A 14,887-nucleotide genomic window follows, 5' to 3' on the forward strand; every position below is an offset into this window, starting at 1 on the left:
GATCACACAATATTTTATAAACATTCAAAAAACAGTAAAATTGCAATTTTGATTGTTTATGTTGATGACATCATTTTAACTGGTAATGATGAAGCAGAGTTAGCAGCCCTCAAAGAGAAACTCGCAAAAGAATTTCACATTAAGGATCTGGGAGCCCTCAAGTATTTCCTCGGAATGGAATTTGCAAGATCCAAGGAAGGTATATTCGTTAATCAGAGAAAATATGTTCTTGATCTCCTTGGAGAAACAGGTATGCTTGGTTGTAAGATGGCGGAGACTCCGATCGAGCCTAACTTGAAGTTACAAGCTGCTAAGGCTGAAGAAGTCAAAGAGAGAGAACAATATCAGCGACTTGTAGGGAAATTGATTTACTTGTCTCATACGCGGCCTGATATTGCCTTTGCAGTCAGCATGGTAAGTCAGTTCATGCACTCACCAGGGGCAGAGCACTTTGAGGCCGTTTATAAGATCTTAAGATATTTGAAAGGAACTCCAGGGAGAGGCTTACTGTTCAAGAAACATGGACATCTTCAAGTTGAAGTATACACAGATGCAGACTGGGCAGGAAGTGTTACAGACAGGAGATCAACATCCGGATACTGCTCCTTTGTAGGTGGGAACCTAGTTACATGGCGGAGTAAAAAACAGAATGTGGTAGCTAGAAGTAGTGCAGAAGCAGAGTTCAGAGCTGTTGCCCATGAAATCTGTGAAGTAATGTGGATTAAAAGAATTCTTGAAGAATTAAAGCTTTCTCACCCGACACCTATGAAGGTCTATTGTGACAACAAAGCAGCTATATCTATAGCTCATAATCCAGTTCTACATGATCGCACAAAACATATAGAAGTGGATAAACATTTCATCAAGGAGAAAATCAATGCTGGCATAATCTGTATGACCTACCTTCCAACAGGTGAACAATTAGCTGATGTGCTAACGAAGGGACTACACAAGAAGCAATTTGATAAGCTGACTAGCAAGCTGGCTATGGAAGATATCTTCAAACCAGCTTGAGGGGGAGTGCTGGAAATTGTGTTCATGTATATAATATGATAGTGGTGTTGGTGGTAGATAGTGGCATGTATAGAATATGATAGTGGTGTTGGTGGTAGATAGTGGTATGTATAGAATATGATAGTGGTGTTGGTGGTAGATAGTGGCATGTATAGAATATGATAGTGGTGTTGGTGGTAGATAGTGGCATGTATATAATATGATAGTGGTAGATAGTGGTAATATATAATATGTAAGTGGCATATAATGGGTTATGATGATGCTTGTAATATCTCCTATATAAGGAGTGTCATTTGGTCTTCTAAGATAAGAAGTTTTGAATATAACAGAAATATATTCCTTCTTCCTCATATTTTCGGAGTTCTTCTTCTTCATATTTTCTAAGTACCACCAATACCCCTGGGTAATGGCCCTGTGGGCTAAAGATCTGCCCCCAGCATGGCTTCCACAAATTCCTTCATGAATTTCATATAAGAAATCTTCAACCTGCTTACGCACCTTAAAAGGGATCCAGTGAAGGACCTTCTGTAGAAGTGTCCATCTTCTGTCAGACTGAATCTTGCTGATTTCAATCTGATTTTGTGTGCCTCCTTACGATCTTCCGGCAGCTTTCTTTCTTTCAGGAATGCAACAATTGCATCCATCCAGCTTGGCCCCATGTCCACACACATTGCTTCCTGCTCTGTGCTCTCTGGTTCTATGCTCGGGCCCGACATATAGTCGATCATAATTGTTCTTGTTTTTCCAGTCTGCATTGAACTTGCCAGGTTAGCCAACGCGTCGGCGTGGGCGTTGTCATCTCGGCTAACTTGGAGTAGTCGGCAGTTCTGAAATAGGGCTGCCAATCTGATGACCTCTTTTGCGTATGCCGACATCCTTTCGTCTCTGGCTGCAAATTCTCCTGTTGACTGGTTAACAATAAGTTATGAATCACAAAAAATAATTACCTCATCTGCTTTTGCTGCTGCTGCCAGTTTTAGCCCTGCAATTAATGCTTCGTATTCCGCTTCGTTGTTTGAGGCCTTGAACCCTAAACGGATGGACTGTTCTATAATTTCTCCATCTGGAGATATCAGCAGTACTCCTGCCCCCGCTCCTTGTCAGTTCGAACTTCCATCGACAAACAGTCTGAATGAGTCGCCGATGTAGATGCTGCAGGGTCTGAGTTTTTCCTTCCTTTGATCTTTTGCCTTTGACTGGGATTCTCCTTGCTTGCTGGGACAATGCTCATCCTGGCTCAACGGAGCCGATGCTTGATGGTTTCGGGCGTGAATTCTGCCACGAAGTCGGCCAAAACTTGGCCTTTAATTGCTATTCTCGGCCTGAACTCCAGGTCATACTACTACCCATCTTGCTATCCTTCCTGTTAAGTCACCTTGTTGCAACAAGGACTTCAGTGGGTGCTCTATTAGGACCACAATTTTTTGCGCCTGAAAGTAATGGTTCAACTTCTTTGAAGCCATTACTAAGGCTAGCATTAATTTCTCCAGTGGTAGATACCTTGTTTCTGCGTTGGCCAAGGTTTTGCTTACATAGTAAACAGCCTTTTGCTCCCTTTTTTCTTCTCGGATTAGTACTGCACTGACTGCGTGTTCTGAAACTGCCAAGTACAAAAACAGTTCTTCCCCTAGTTCTGGATTGGAAAGAACCGGAGTTGCGGTCAAGTACTTCTTCAGGTTGGTTAAAGCGGTTTCGCATTCTTCTGTCCACAGAAAGTCTGTGGCTTTTTTCACCAGGTTGAAGAAGGGTCTGCACTTATCTGAGCTTCTGCTGATGAATCTGTTTAGGGCTGCGGCCCTTCCAGTAAGCATCTGAACCTGTTTTGCCGACGTCGGGCTCTTCAGCTCTAGGATGGCCTTGATTTGGTCTGGGCTGGCCTCAATGCCCTTTCTTGTTACCAGATACCCTAAAAACTTACCTGATCCAACTCCAAATGCGCACTTTGATGCGTTGAGTCAGAGCCGGTATGTTTTGAGTATATCAAAGACCTCTTTTAGGTCGGCAAGATGACCCTTAGATTCCTTGGTCTTTACGACCATGTCATCGATGTAGACTTCTACCGTTTTGCCAATCAGGTGCTTGAACATCTTTGTTACTAACCTTTGGTATGTTGCTCCTGCGTTTTTCAACCCAAAAGGCATTACCTTGTAACAGTACAGGCCTTTAGGGGTGATGAACGCGGTCTTCTCCTCGTCTGGAGGGTACATGGCAATCTGGTGGTACCCCCTGTATGCATCCAAAAAACTCATCCTTTCATGCCCTGAAGTAGCATCTACTTGCTGGTCAATCTTGGGTAGAGGAAAGCTGTCTTTGGGGCAGGCTTTGTTGAGGCTGGTAAAGTCTACACAGACCCTCCATTTGCCGTTCTTCTTCTTCACCACTACTGTGTTGGACAGCCATGTCGGGTAGTGAACTTCTCGAATGGCCCTGGCCTCCAGAATTCTGTCTACTTCTTCTTCTACTGTTTCGACGTGCATCAACGTCGGTCTTCTGGCTCGTTGAGTCACAGGTTTTGCCGACCTGTCGACATTCAGTCTATGGCAAGTGGCCTCGGAGTCAATGTCAGGCATCTCGTAAGGTGTCCAGGCGAACACCTCTATGTTGGATTTTAAAAAAGCCTCCAACTCTTTTTCTTCTTTTTCGGCTAAGCCCGAGCCGAGAAGAAAGAAGCGTTCTTCATCCCCATCCTGGACGAGGATTTTCTTTAGCGCCTCTTCGCTCTTCTTGGCTGGTTCTTTGCCGACGTCTTCTAGGACTTCCACGTCCTCATCTTCAATTTCTGCCTCTTTTGGCTTTCGAATGCTGCAAGTAGACTTCATTGCTGCCATGGAGCAACTTTTTGCCTGCAGTTGATCTCCTCTGACTTCTTCAATCCCATGATCTGTTGGGAACCGCTGTAGTTGATGCAATGTTGAGGGAACTGCCCCCATTGCATGCAACCATGGTCTTCCCAAGATGATGTTGTATGGTGAAGGTGTGTCAATCATCATGAATTCTGTCCTGATCTTCTTAGTGCCAGCTTGTACTTCCAAGCTTGTTGCCCCTAGTGGCCACGTCGGCGTTCCATTGAAGCCGATCATCGGGCCATTCGATTGCTCCATGTCGTCTGGGTGAAGGCCGAGCTCCTTGTAACATCTAACGTACATGATGTCACAAGAGCTGCCTTGATCTATTAGGATGCGTTTCACTTGGCACTCCCCAACCAGGAGGGATACTACCAAGGCATCGTTATGCGGATGCTGGACCATTTCTAAGTCAGCTTCAGTGAAGGCTATCATCGGTCCTCGACACTTTTCAGGCCGAGGTCTTTTATGTCCGACTTGGTTCACGTGCTGCAGGTGTTTTACTTTTTGGGTTTCTTCCCGAATGTCGCTTTCGTTTACCTTTGAGTGAATTACATTAACCACCCGTGGTCTTTCTGCCTGTGGTTGCTGTGCTGGGGGAGGCGGAACTGCTGGTGCTTGAGGCAATCTTGCCTGTTCTTCTCTTGTCCTGGCCTCATCAACAAGGTCCCTCAGATGGCTTTGCCTTACCAAGTCTTCTAAGTGTGCTTTTAGGGCTCTGCAGCCCTAAGTTGGGTGCCCTTCTTCATTGTGGTAAGCACAACGCCTACCAACGTTTCTTCTCATAAATTCCCCTGGTGCTCTTGCTGGAGCTCTGAAATAGGGTTGGTTTCGTATTTGATCCAAGACTTTGTGGATCGGGACTCGGAATATAGTTGTTATTGCCTGTTTACCCCTCAATTCCGTTTCTTGTTTGGTTGGTCCATTGTTGCCTCGGCTTCGCTTCGGCGAGCCGTTTCCTTTCTCCTGCTTTGTTTCTTTATTTCCCGATGTATCCTCCTCGGCTCTGGCATACTTCTCTATCCTCGCCATGAGTTCTTCCATGCTTTTTGGCAATATTTTTGCCAAAGATTTCCGTAGTGGGCAGTCATCTTTCAGGCCGTTCTTGAAGGACACGACCGCCACCTCTTGGTTGCAATCAGGTATTCGATTGAACACCTTATAGTACCTTTTCGCATAGGCCCTAAGGCCTTCGTCTTTGCTGATCTTCAGAGCCATCAATGCGTCCACCCTCAATGGCTGCAGTTTGTTCGTTACAAATCTGGCCACAAACATTTCGGCCAGGCCTTCCCAAGTCTTTACGCTTCCCTTTGGTAGTTTATGGAACCAATCTGATGCAATTTCCCCAAAGGACGAGGGGAACACTTTGCAGAGCAACGGCTCGTTCCCACTATATAATGCCATCGAATTCAGGTATAGCCCGACGTGGAAGTTGGGATCTGTCTTACCATCATATATTTGGAACCTCGGCATACTGAATCGTTTTGGTGCTTGAAATTTGTTTAGTTCCATGGAGAATGGTGTCCCCGGCTTAACCGGGGAAGTTACCTCGGCATCAGCATTCTGTTGCCTCCTCTTGAGGTAATCTCTCAAGTCTTCTTTACTTCTTCCTGGAGCTCGGCTATCTTTTGATTTCAATCTCTTCGGCACACTACTTTCGGCCTCGTGGTGGGCTCGTTTTGATCTCTCTCCATATGTTGTGTCAAAGCAAAGCTCCTGCCCTTGAACATGGCGATGTTCTTTGGGCTCTGGATCCTTCGTGTGATACGTTCTTCGGGACTCCTCTCGTCTCGGCTCCTCTCGTCCGCCTTCCCTAGAAGGTCGGTGAGAGTGCCTTCCGCTCCTGGTGTGCTGAGGGACTTTGGGAATTGTTCTTCTTCCTCCCTTCTGGGTGTTAGTTGCTGGCATTGGCGTATCCTGCAGCGGGTATGGTGGCTGCATGACATTGTTTTGCATCATGAAGTTGACCACTGACTGTAGGTCTGCCAACTTGTTTGCCAAGTCTTTTACTTCCTCATCTCTCCGTAGGCACCTATCCCTCCATATCTGAAGGTTATCTTCATTATAATACTTGCTTTGGTCTGTCCTCTTCGAAGCGTCGCCCTCCTGGCCGACGTCTTTCTCTCCGTGGCCCTAGTCATGATTTTCTGTACTGTGGTTGTCTCCTTCAACGTCAAGGTTAATTGGTCTGCCACTCCCAGCAGGAGTGTCGCCCCCAATGTTTTCCCTCTGTCCGTTACTGGCCATCTATTCTTCTAAGCTTCCCACAGACGGCGCCAAATTGTGTGGGTGATTTTCCGACCACACTGCCCGCTTAGTAACCAGCTGGAGAGCACCGGCAGAATAGATGGCTTTAGCAAACCTGTAACAGAAAGAAAAAGGCTCCGGCGGTGGCTCTTCCACTCGGGGGCACTCCGACGATCAAGTCAGTATATCTCTCAAAGATAATCAAGTGCTAAACTTATTGCTCAAAACATAATTTGCGTACCTTAGACCCACGGGGGTGCCTTTCTTTTATAGTTTACTTAATCCAAGTCCCACTAGAAACCTGACTTCTATGGACTCCAATTCAATACTGACTTTGGACTCTTCAAGAAAAAAAGGTAAACTCCCTAAGAGTTTTATCCTTATCTTGGCTAAGTCTTCTCTTTACTCTAGGACTCTTGTCCCTTATCCGCTTATCTCAGATTCCGATATCTTCGGAGATCACCTCGGCCTCGCCAAAGATAACCTCGGCATAACTACCACGACACGTGGCACCTCGGCTGACACGTCGGCGTCACTATGCCTCGTGTTGGTACTCAAAATATATCCCCAGAGTAACTAAAATGTATATTGTAGTTAATAGTTATTATCTATCAAGCACGTGTACGGGTACGGGTACGGGTACGGCTACGGCTACAGGTAAGATATGGTAAATCTAAAAAAAGTAAGGTACAAGTACAACTCAGTATAGGCATAAAAAATGTTTATTTTTAATTTGACGTAATACAAAAATTAATGTTAGTATATGAAAAGACTTGTAAACCAAAGCTTAATTTTAAAACATGCTAAGCATAAAAAAAAAGTTCGATGAAACTAACTTTACCTTTGTATAGAAGAAAATACTATTCTGTCTAAGATAAGATACAAGTATATGCTAGTTACGACTAGGGTATGACAAAAATTAAGAAGAAAAAATTTAGGTATTTATTTCGTGTACCCGTTATGTATGTAGAAACACTATGCAAAGTACCAGTACCTGGTAAATATTCGGTGCAGGTATGGTATGTTTGTTGAAGTACCCATGCTTCATATTTTCTTATGAATGAAGATTTATACATTTTTGTGTATGTTGGTGTAGCAAATCCAGTTTGAATTTGCAATTGTGCAGACTTTGTTTTATTTTATCTCTGTAGTTAACTGTTATTTTGATAAAAGAAAAAAAAATCCAATTTCTGATTCTAAATTTTGCTGGGAGGATTTTTCTTGTGATTTATGTAATAAGGGCTATGATTGTGTAGATACCAGGTGGAGTTACCGCTGCAAAGGGATTCAAAGCTGCAGGAATGTATGGTGGGTTGCGTGCCAAAGGAGAGAAGCCAGATCTAGCACTTGTTACATGTGATGTAGATTCCATTGCTGCAGGTTAGATTCCTATTTGGTAAAGATACTCCTAGTTTAGGTCTTGAATTGTTTTAATTTTGAAGCTTTTTTACTCCTGTGGTACGCGGGAGCCTTGTGCACTGCATATGACCTTTTACCATTTTGTCAGTATATCTTCCACTTATTTCAGTTTCCATGAGTCATGTACCTTTTGAAAAAATGACATCACGTTGAAGAGTTTGTTTAAGGAATGAGTTTGCTAGGAATAACAATTGGTTTCCCCCTCTTTTGACCTTTTATTGTCATTGTTTTTAGGAGCCTTTACAACAAATGTGGTTGCAGCTGCACCAGTAATATACTGCAAAAAAGCACTGGACGCTTCACCTACGGTAGGCCAGAGCAACAAACTGACATATTTAATCCAAATATTTTAAAGAGATGCTGAAGTTACAGAAATATGCAGTCAACTTGTTGTACAAGTTTTCCATATTTGACTCAACTCCAATCAACAGTCTTGGGCCCAATTGTTAGTGGTCAGCCACACTACAAGCGTATCATATACTTTATGGAATATGTTACTACTTACTATGGTTATATTGCTTTCTTCTATCAGCAACCTAAAGTTGTTAATTCGTGTAAATGTGCGAGGTTGGATAGTTAGGGAAATCTAATCGGATTAATTGTTTACATGGGAGGTTTTATAGTTCTAACTCCTCAGATGGTATCAAATATTGTAGATGTTCAATTGCATTGCATTAGAAAAAAAATGAGCTGATATGATGTATGTTTTTATCCACTTTTCTATCTATTATCACTAATGAAAGTATATGTTGAGAAAGTTCACAAACATCATATTTTTGTGTCCAGCAGGAACAATAAGGAATAATAAACTTGGCAGGCTGAACGCAATTTGTTTATTTTTTCATTTTATCAAACCACTCTCTTTTTAAATTTATTTCTCTATGTTGTCTACCCCAAGTAGTTCGGATTAAGCTTTGTTGAGTTAATTTTCTTTTTCTTTTTATTTTCTGTTTTTATTTGCAGCTACATAAGATTTTAACTGTATCACAGATTAGCTCATGTCTAACCATCTGTGTCTTTTATGAATCTGTGGAAGTTTTGGTTCTCATGGCTAGGATTCGCTTTTATGTCTTCATCAAATTTCAAATGCTTTTACATGGTTCCAAATTCTTGTCTTCTAATGACTTAACTCCTCATGTTTTGTCAGGCACGTGCAGTGTTAATAAACGCTGGTCAAGCGAATGCAGCAACGGTAAGCTGTGTCAGATAATCAGAATAGCTAGGTGTTTTGCACATAAGTTATCTTCCAGTCAAGATGTGCTTGTGTGAGAGTTCATGTTTTCCTCTCTTCTTTTTTTTTTTTGAATTTTTAGTTTGAATACATCTTGATAATGAGGAATGTATAATGCTTTTTGTTGTTTACCTTTAAAATAACAGCAGAAAGAAAAATTAGGGGTGTGTTTGGTTTGTGTTTTGAGAAAAATTTTCAAAATTTTTTTTGGAGAGAGAGTTTAGAAATTTTTTTGGTTTGTTTGGTTGTATATCTTGAAAATAGTTTTGAAGTTTGGGATGATTTGATATTTTGTTGTAGTTGAGTAGATGTGTGTGAGAGAAAAAGTGATTGAGAAGGAGAGATGAGAGAGAAAAAGTGATTGATTGATGTGTAATAAAGTAATTTTGAATTTTTTTTGAAAAAATTTGTAACCAAACATGGTTTTGGAAATTTTCTTCCAAAAACATGTTTCAAAACACAAACCAAACACACGATTTTTTTTACCTTTAAAATAACAGCAGAAAGAAAATTAGATTTTTTTTCCCCTTCTAGTCATTTGTGCTATTACTCTGATAGAGACCTGTGTTATGTTGCTCAGAGATCTTAAAATGGTGTCCAGGGCGATGCTGGTTACCAGGATGTGATAGAATGTTCAAGTGCCCTTGCAAAGGTGAACAGTTTTCAGAATGTTGAGTGCCTGATTCATAGGTGGTTTCTGTATAGCCATGTGTTCTTTAATGCCATTATTCCATCATATCATATCAGATACTCCAACTGAAGGCAGAGGAAGTGTTGATTGAATCCACTGGTGTAATTGGTCAAAGAATAAAGAAGGTAAACATGGAGACATTCACATTTATTGTGATTATCGATTTAAAATCATTTCAATATGCATCTTACTTTCTTGGAAGTTAAACAAGTAAGCTGGAGAATTTCACACCATCTTTATATGACGGGACCCATATAATATCATATTCAGGAGGCTCTTCTCAGCTCACTTCCAAAACTAGTTAATTTGCTGTCATCAACTATTGAGGGGTTAGTCCTTTTCTTTTCATTTTTTAACTCTTGGTTCAGCAATTTGACATGGTTCCATGTTTATGAAAAACCTTGGTTTTATTTCTTTTACAATTAGATCTTGCGATGACAGTTTCATTTTTTCTTTTCAATTTTCTTTTGTTGAAGTCATGCAACTTTTATTTTCGTCTTTGGATTTTGATGATCTTCTTCTAAGTTTTTATATTTAATCACAATAGTGTGTTTGCAGGGCAGATTCTGCAGCAGTGGCGATTACAACCACTGACCTCGTAAGCAAGAGTGTGGCAATTGAGTCTGAGGTATGCAATGACAGTTGAAATCATGTGAGTGCCATACTTTTATATATCTGTCAATGCAATGATCTCTGCTGGTAAATATACGAACTGATACTGGGTGCATTCTCATATGGGGCCAATATACACTGTACTTGTTTGATTTCCTTGTCCGTGAGTATTGATATGGATTGAACATCAATCCTATGCAGAGACAATTATCAATGGTATTTGTTTGATTTATTGTTGTTTTTTTAATACATTATGCGTAGTCTAGTAATTGGTGGAAGGCTTTGTCGGATACTTGATTGGATAAATGATTCAGCATAGATAGATTTGTGCACATCCATTCTCTCTAGTTAACAACATTTAGCTATTAACCAACTTAGCATTTTTTTGGTTAATATCTTGTATATATGGTCACAAAAGTATTAAATCCACTGACTTTAGAGTCATGAAAGTTAAAACTCCTGAGATCTATTTATTATAAAAAATAAAAAATAAAAAAAATGAAGAAAAAGAAGAAGAAGAAATTCTTGAGAGCTGAAGATACAAATAATAAAATACCCTACTCCTATACACTATACAATCCAGCAATGGTGGATTCATATGGGGGAATTTTGGTTTTTGGTATTGAAGTTAGATGATGCAGAAAGGAGAGGGAGAAAGGGGAGAGAAATAACACAAGAGCCACAACTCTGATCACACAAAGCCACAACATTAAACACTCTCAATCTTATTGGTTAATTCTCCATAATATTATGCCAAACTTCCTTATTTATAAGTTAATAACCCTAATAGAAAAGGTAACTAAGATACCTAACAAAATAGGAAACCAAATATTAGCAAGACTATTTAACTGTAATTAAAAAGAAAATAAAAATAAATACTAAAGACGTAGAACTATAGAAATGTAAATAAAACCTCCATGCCAAAGTTGTGTGTATGCATGAACAATAAACTCTATGTTCTGCATTTGTAGGCTTGCATTTGCTTTTAGCAGCAACAAGTCTCTAGCCCCTTGTTGTCTATGTAATTAACTGTTGTTACTGATGCATTGTCTAGGTTGGAGGGACTCGGATAAGAATTGGTGGAATGGCAAAAGGTTCTGGGATGATCCACCCAAATATGGCTACAATGCTTGGTGTATGTTTCTTTCATTATCTGCTCTTCTTGGGTTAAGAAGTGTGTTTTCTTACTACATTTTCAATTCATGTATACCTTAACAGGTTATAACAACTGATGCCCTGGTTACAAACAATGTTTGGAAAAAGATGGTGCAGGTTGCTGTTAACCGAAGTTTTAATCAAATTACAGTAAGTAGCATTGGTTTCAATGGTTTATCTGTTTCAGATCCTGGACATAACTGCTAAAGTGCCTAGTGGCCACACTAGATTTATGTGGCACCTAAGAAACATGGACACTACAATGGAGGAAGCATGTCGTGTTTGACACCCATGTCGGACACATGCTTCAAACACTCATAAATCCGTGTCTGACACTTTGTGAACGTGTTTTAATTAAAAAATCAAATTCATAATATCGGACACTTTATTGACACTTTGCCGACACTTCTTGAACCCTCTAAACACATCGTGTGTGATGAATACCTTCATAATAACAATGTTATGCATTCTTCAAAACACAACTTACACACTCTCATTATGTGTAGAAACATTTTTAAGATGAATGCATCATGTGTATTACAATGTTCTGAAACATATTAACTTTTTAATGCAATTAGTGTTATGTACATATTTTTCATTATCTTTGAATAAATTATTCATATATATGACATAATAAATCTATAAAACATTAAAATTTTAACATGTTCCCAGTGTGTCGTGTCCTGCATTATTTGAAATTTGACGTGTTGGCGTGTTGGTGTCTTGTCCGTGTCATGCCCGTGTTTGTGCTACTTAGTGTGGCACAAATACTTGTTTTTCTTTGTATGGTTCATTTGCACATCTTTTGATTTCTTCATGTTTAGGTGCAAAACTGTTACACAACATATTCTTTTTATTAGTTGAAAATTCAGAGTGGAGCAATATTGGTGATGGGTCCATGTAGTTCTATAATGTAGAGGTAAATGATTGTTTTAGGTACATCATAGCAGATCTTTGTAGTTTACCCTCTATAATTCAAATTCCTAGTAGTCCATAGTCTATTGGATGACCTAACTTTTAAAAGGTGTTATTGAGGCGCCTCAAGGTGAGTGTTAATATACATGTATTATTGATTGATTGTTGATTAATTTCTGTATATTACAATTCCTATATATAGAGGAGAAGATGGTAGTAGGTGTAGGTGGTAGTGGAGGTGGTAGGTGGAGTGGGTGGTAGTGGAGGTGGTAGGTGGGTGGTAGTTTACATTTTACAATTTACATTTTACATTAACAGCCCCCCTCAAACTCAAGGAGGATAGGTACTAGCCAACTTGAGTTTGGAGAGAGTAACAAAATAGAAAAATAAGCTGACAATTAAAAATGGGATAGGAGACACTGTATGGTCGTGTCGGACCGTTATAGCAGACACAGGGTGGTCGTGTCAGACCGGTGTAGAAGACAGTTTACGGGGTCATGTCGGACCGATGTAGAAGACAGTTTACGGGGTCATGTCAGACCGTTGTAGCAGGACAGTTTACGAGGTCATGCCGGACCGATGTAGCAGACAGTTTACGGGGTCATGTCGGACCGTTGTAGCAGGACACTGTGTGGTCGTGTCAGACCGTTGTAGAAGACAGTTTATGGGGTCATGTCGGACCGATGTAGAAGACAGTTTACGGGGTCATGTCGGACCGTTGTAGAAGACAGTTTATGGGGTCATGTCGGACCGGTGTAGAAGACAGTTTATGGGGTCATGTCGGACCGTTGTAGAAGCTGACCGGAATCAAATGTCGGGACAGTTTACGGGGTCATGTCGGACCGTTGTAGAAGCTGACCAGAATCAATGTCGGAACAGTTTATGGGGTCATGTCGGACCGGTGTAGAAGCTTGTGATGGTGCACCAAGGAGGCGACTTAGGGAGTGCGCCATGAGCGACTTATACATGATACTGTGTATAACCCCCCCTCAAACTCAAATAGGTGTGAAGAGAGAAACCTATTTGAGGTTGAAACAAAGGGATTGATAAAGCTGACCGGTGTAGAAGACACTGTATGAGTGTGTAGATAGGCTGCCCAAAAAATATACATGTAGATATATATCGAGCCCTCAAAAGTCGTGCCCTCAAAAGGCGTGCCCACTTTATCAAAAGATGTGCCATGAAAAGGCGTGCCAGTTTGTCGGGTGTCAAGAGGCGCACGATGCGCGTGGCTGCCTCGGCTATTTAACCAAGACGGAGCCTGAGGCCGAGGCAGAGACAAAAAACCTGCGAAATCCTCTGAAAAACTCTTCGTTGTGCTGAGAGAGAGAGTCTGTAACACTCTGTTGCGAGAGATATTCTGTAACACTCTGTTGCCCAGAAAATGGCCTCGTCTTCCCGGAGTCTGCTCACTCTCTTTCCAGACCTCAACGAGTCAACAAGAGAGAAAACTAGTGCGGTGGCACTGGAACCTCAACCAAGCGCCCCGTAGTTTGCTCCGTTGAACTTTCCGATGCGGTCTGTGGAGCAAAAAATGGCGGTGCAGTCGGATGTGGAGGCCAACCAGTATACGTTGAAGTCATGTGTGGAAACCATGACGGCAGTCACAAACTTGTCGAACCGGCTGCAGAGTAGGACAAATGAGGTGCAGCAGTTAAACGCCCAATTGGCTCTGCTCCAACGCATGTATAAGGATGCGCGAGCAGAGATAAGTGTGCTAAAGGCGGAAAACAAGGAGCTGAAGCGGAAGGTCACCGTGATGTTCCGATTTGGAGGTCCGCCATATGCTGCAGTGGAGGAGTATGGGGGAGTGAACGTGCTCGGCGGCGCGGGAAACACAGAGGCAGCACTGTCAAGGGCCGCCCAGGACGGAGGCAAGAAGAAAAGACCGGCGGCAGAGTAGAGAAGAAAAAAATCCCACTGTGGGTGGGTGTTTGTGTGGGTTGTGTTTGGTTTTTTTTTTTTTTTTATATAATTGTGATCGGGGTTGATCCCCTGATATGAATAAAACAAATGGGTTGTGCAAACTCGGATGGTAGAAAGGACATGAGAATGTGTGAGTTGTTTTTTTTTTTTTTTTTTGTTAAATCGTCCGTTTGCCTTGGGTAAGATATTATAATAAAATATATATATAAATATATTAGTATTGAGGGAATGATGAGGATAATGTGATGTGGTGGGTGTATGATTCTATGAAGAACAAGAGATGATGATTTTAATGGATTTGAAGGCATTTTTTTTGATGGGTTTTGGATTATGCTTTTGGGGAAGAGAGATTGGAGGATCACTTTTCAGATTCCGGCTGGGCTGCCTCTCGGCGGAGCGGACACCACAGGAGGTGCCGCCGCCGTGGGGCTGGTGGTCAGATCGATTGGAATCGGATCGGGTCATGGGTTGTACGATCCAGGTGTGGTTGGAAGTAATGAGATTCAGAGCCGACAGCGATTCGGAGATCACGAAGGGGTTCTGTTCGTGCTTGATTTGAAGTAGGAGGAGAAGCTGTAGGAGTAGGAGGTATGTGTAAGTGATATGTGTTGAAAAACTCCCGCGGGCAGCGAAGGCAAGGTTGCCGGCCGGCTGCCCGCCGGAAAGAAAGGAGTATAGGCCTAAATCTTATGGCTCTGATACCATGTTAATATACATGTATTATTGATTGATTGTTGATTAATTTCTGTATATTACAATTCCTATATATAGAGGAGAAGATGGTAGTAGGTGTAGGTGGTAGTGGAGGTGGTAGGTGGAGTGGGTGGTAGTGGA

General features: G+C 41.5%; 1 protein-coding gene across 2 annotated transcripts in view; it reads left to right on the plus strand.

Annotated features, from left to right (window-relative positions):
* The window catches only part of LOC114306132 (arginine biosynthesis protein ArgJ family), a 45,467-nt gene that overhangs the window by 10,939 nt on the left and 19,641 nt on the right, over positions 1-14,887 (plus strand). For both annotated transcript variants that reach the window (XM_082893236.1, XM_082893235.1), the window contains exons 3-11: positions 7,361-7,484; positions 7,758-7,831; positions 8,671-8,715; positions 9,356-9,406; positions 9,502-9,570; positions 9,716-9,774; positions 10,004-10,073; positions 11,112-11,192; positions 11,276-11,362. In XM_082893236.1, the coding sequence (XP_082749362.1) occupies positions 7,361-7,484; positions 7,758-7,831; positions 8,671-8,715; positions 9,356-9,406; positions 9,502-9,570; positions 9,716-9,774; positions 10,004-10,073; positions 11,112-11,192; positions 11,276-11,362 (660 nt within the window). The remainder of the gene's footprint in view (positions 1-7,360; positions 7,485-7,757; positions 7,832-8,670; positions 8,716-9,355; positions 9,407-9,501; positions 9,571-9,715; positions 9,775-10,003; positions 10,074-11,111; positions 11,193-11,275; positions 11,363-14,887) is intronic.

This window comes from Camellia sinensis, chromosome 10 (assembly GCF_055761805.1).
Source record: "Camellia sinensis isolate YWXY chromosome 10, ASM5576180v1, whole genome shotgun sequence".
In the NCBI taxonomy this organism is placed as follows: Eukaryota; Viridiplantae; Streptophyta; class Magnoliopsida; order Ericales; family Theaceae; genus Camellia; species Camellia sinensis.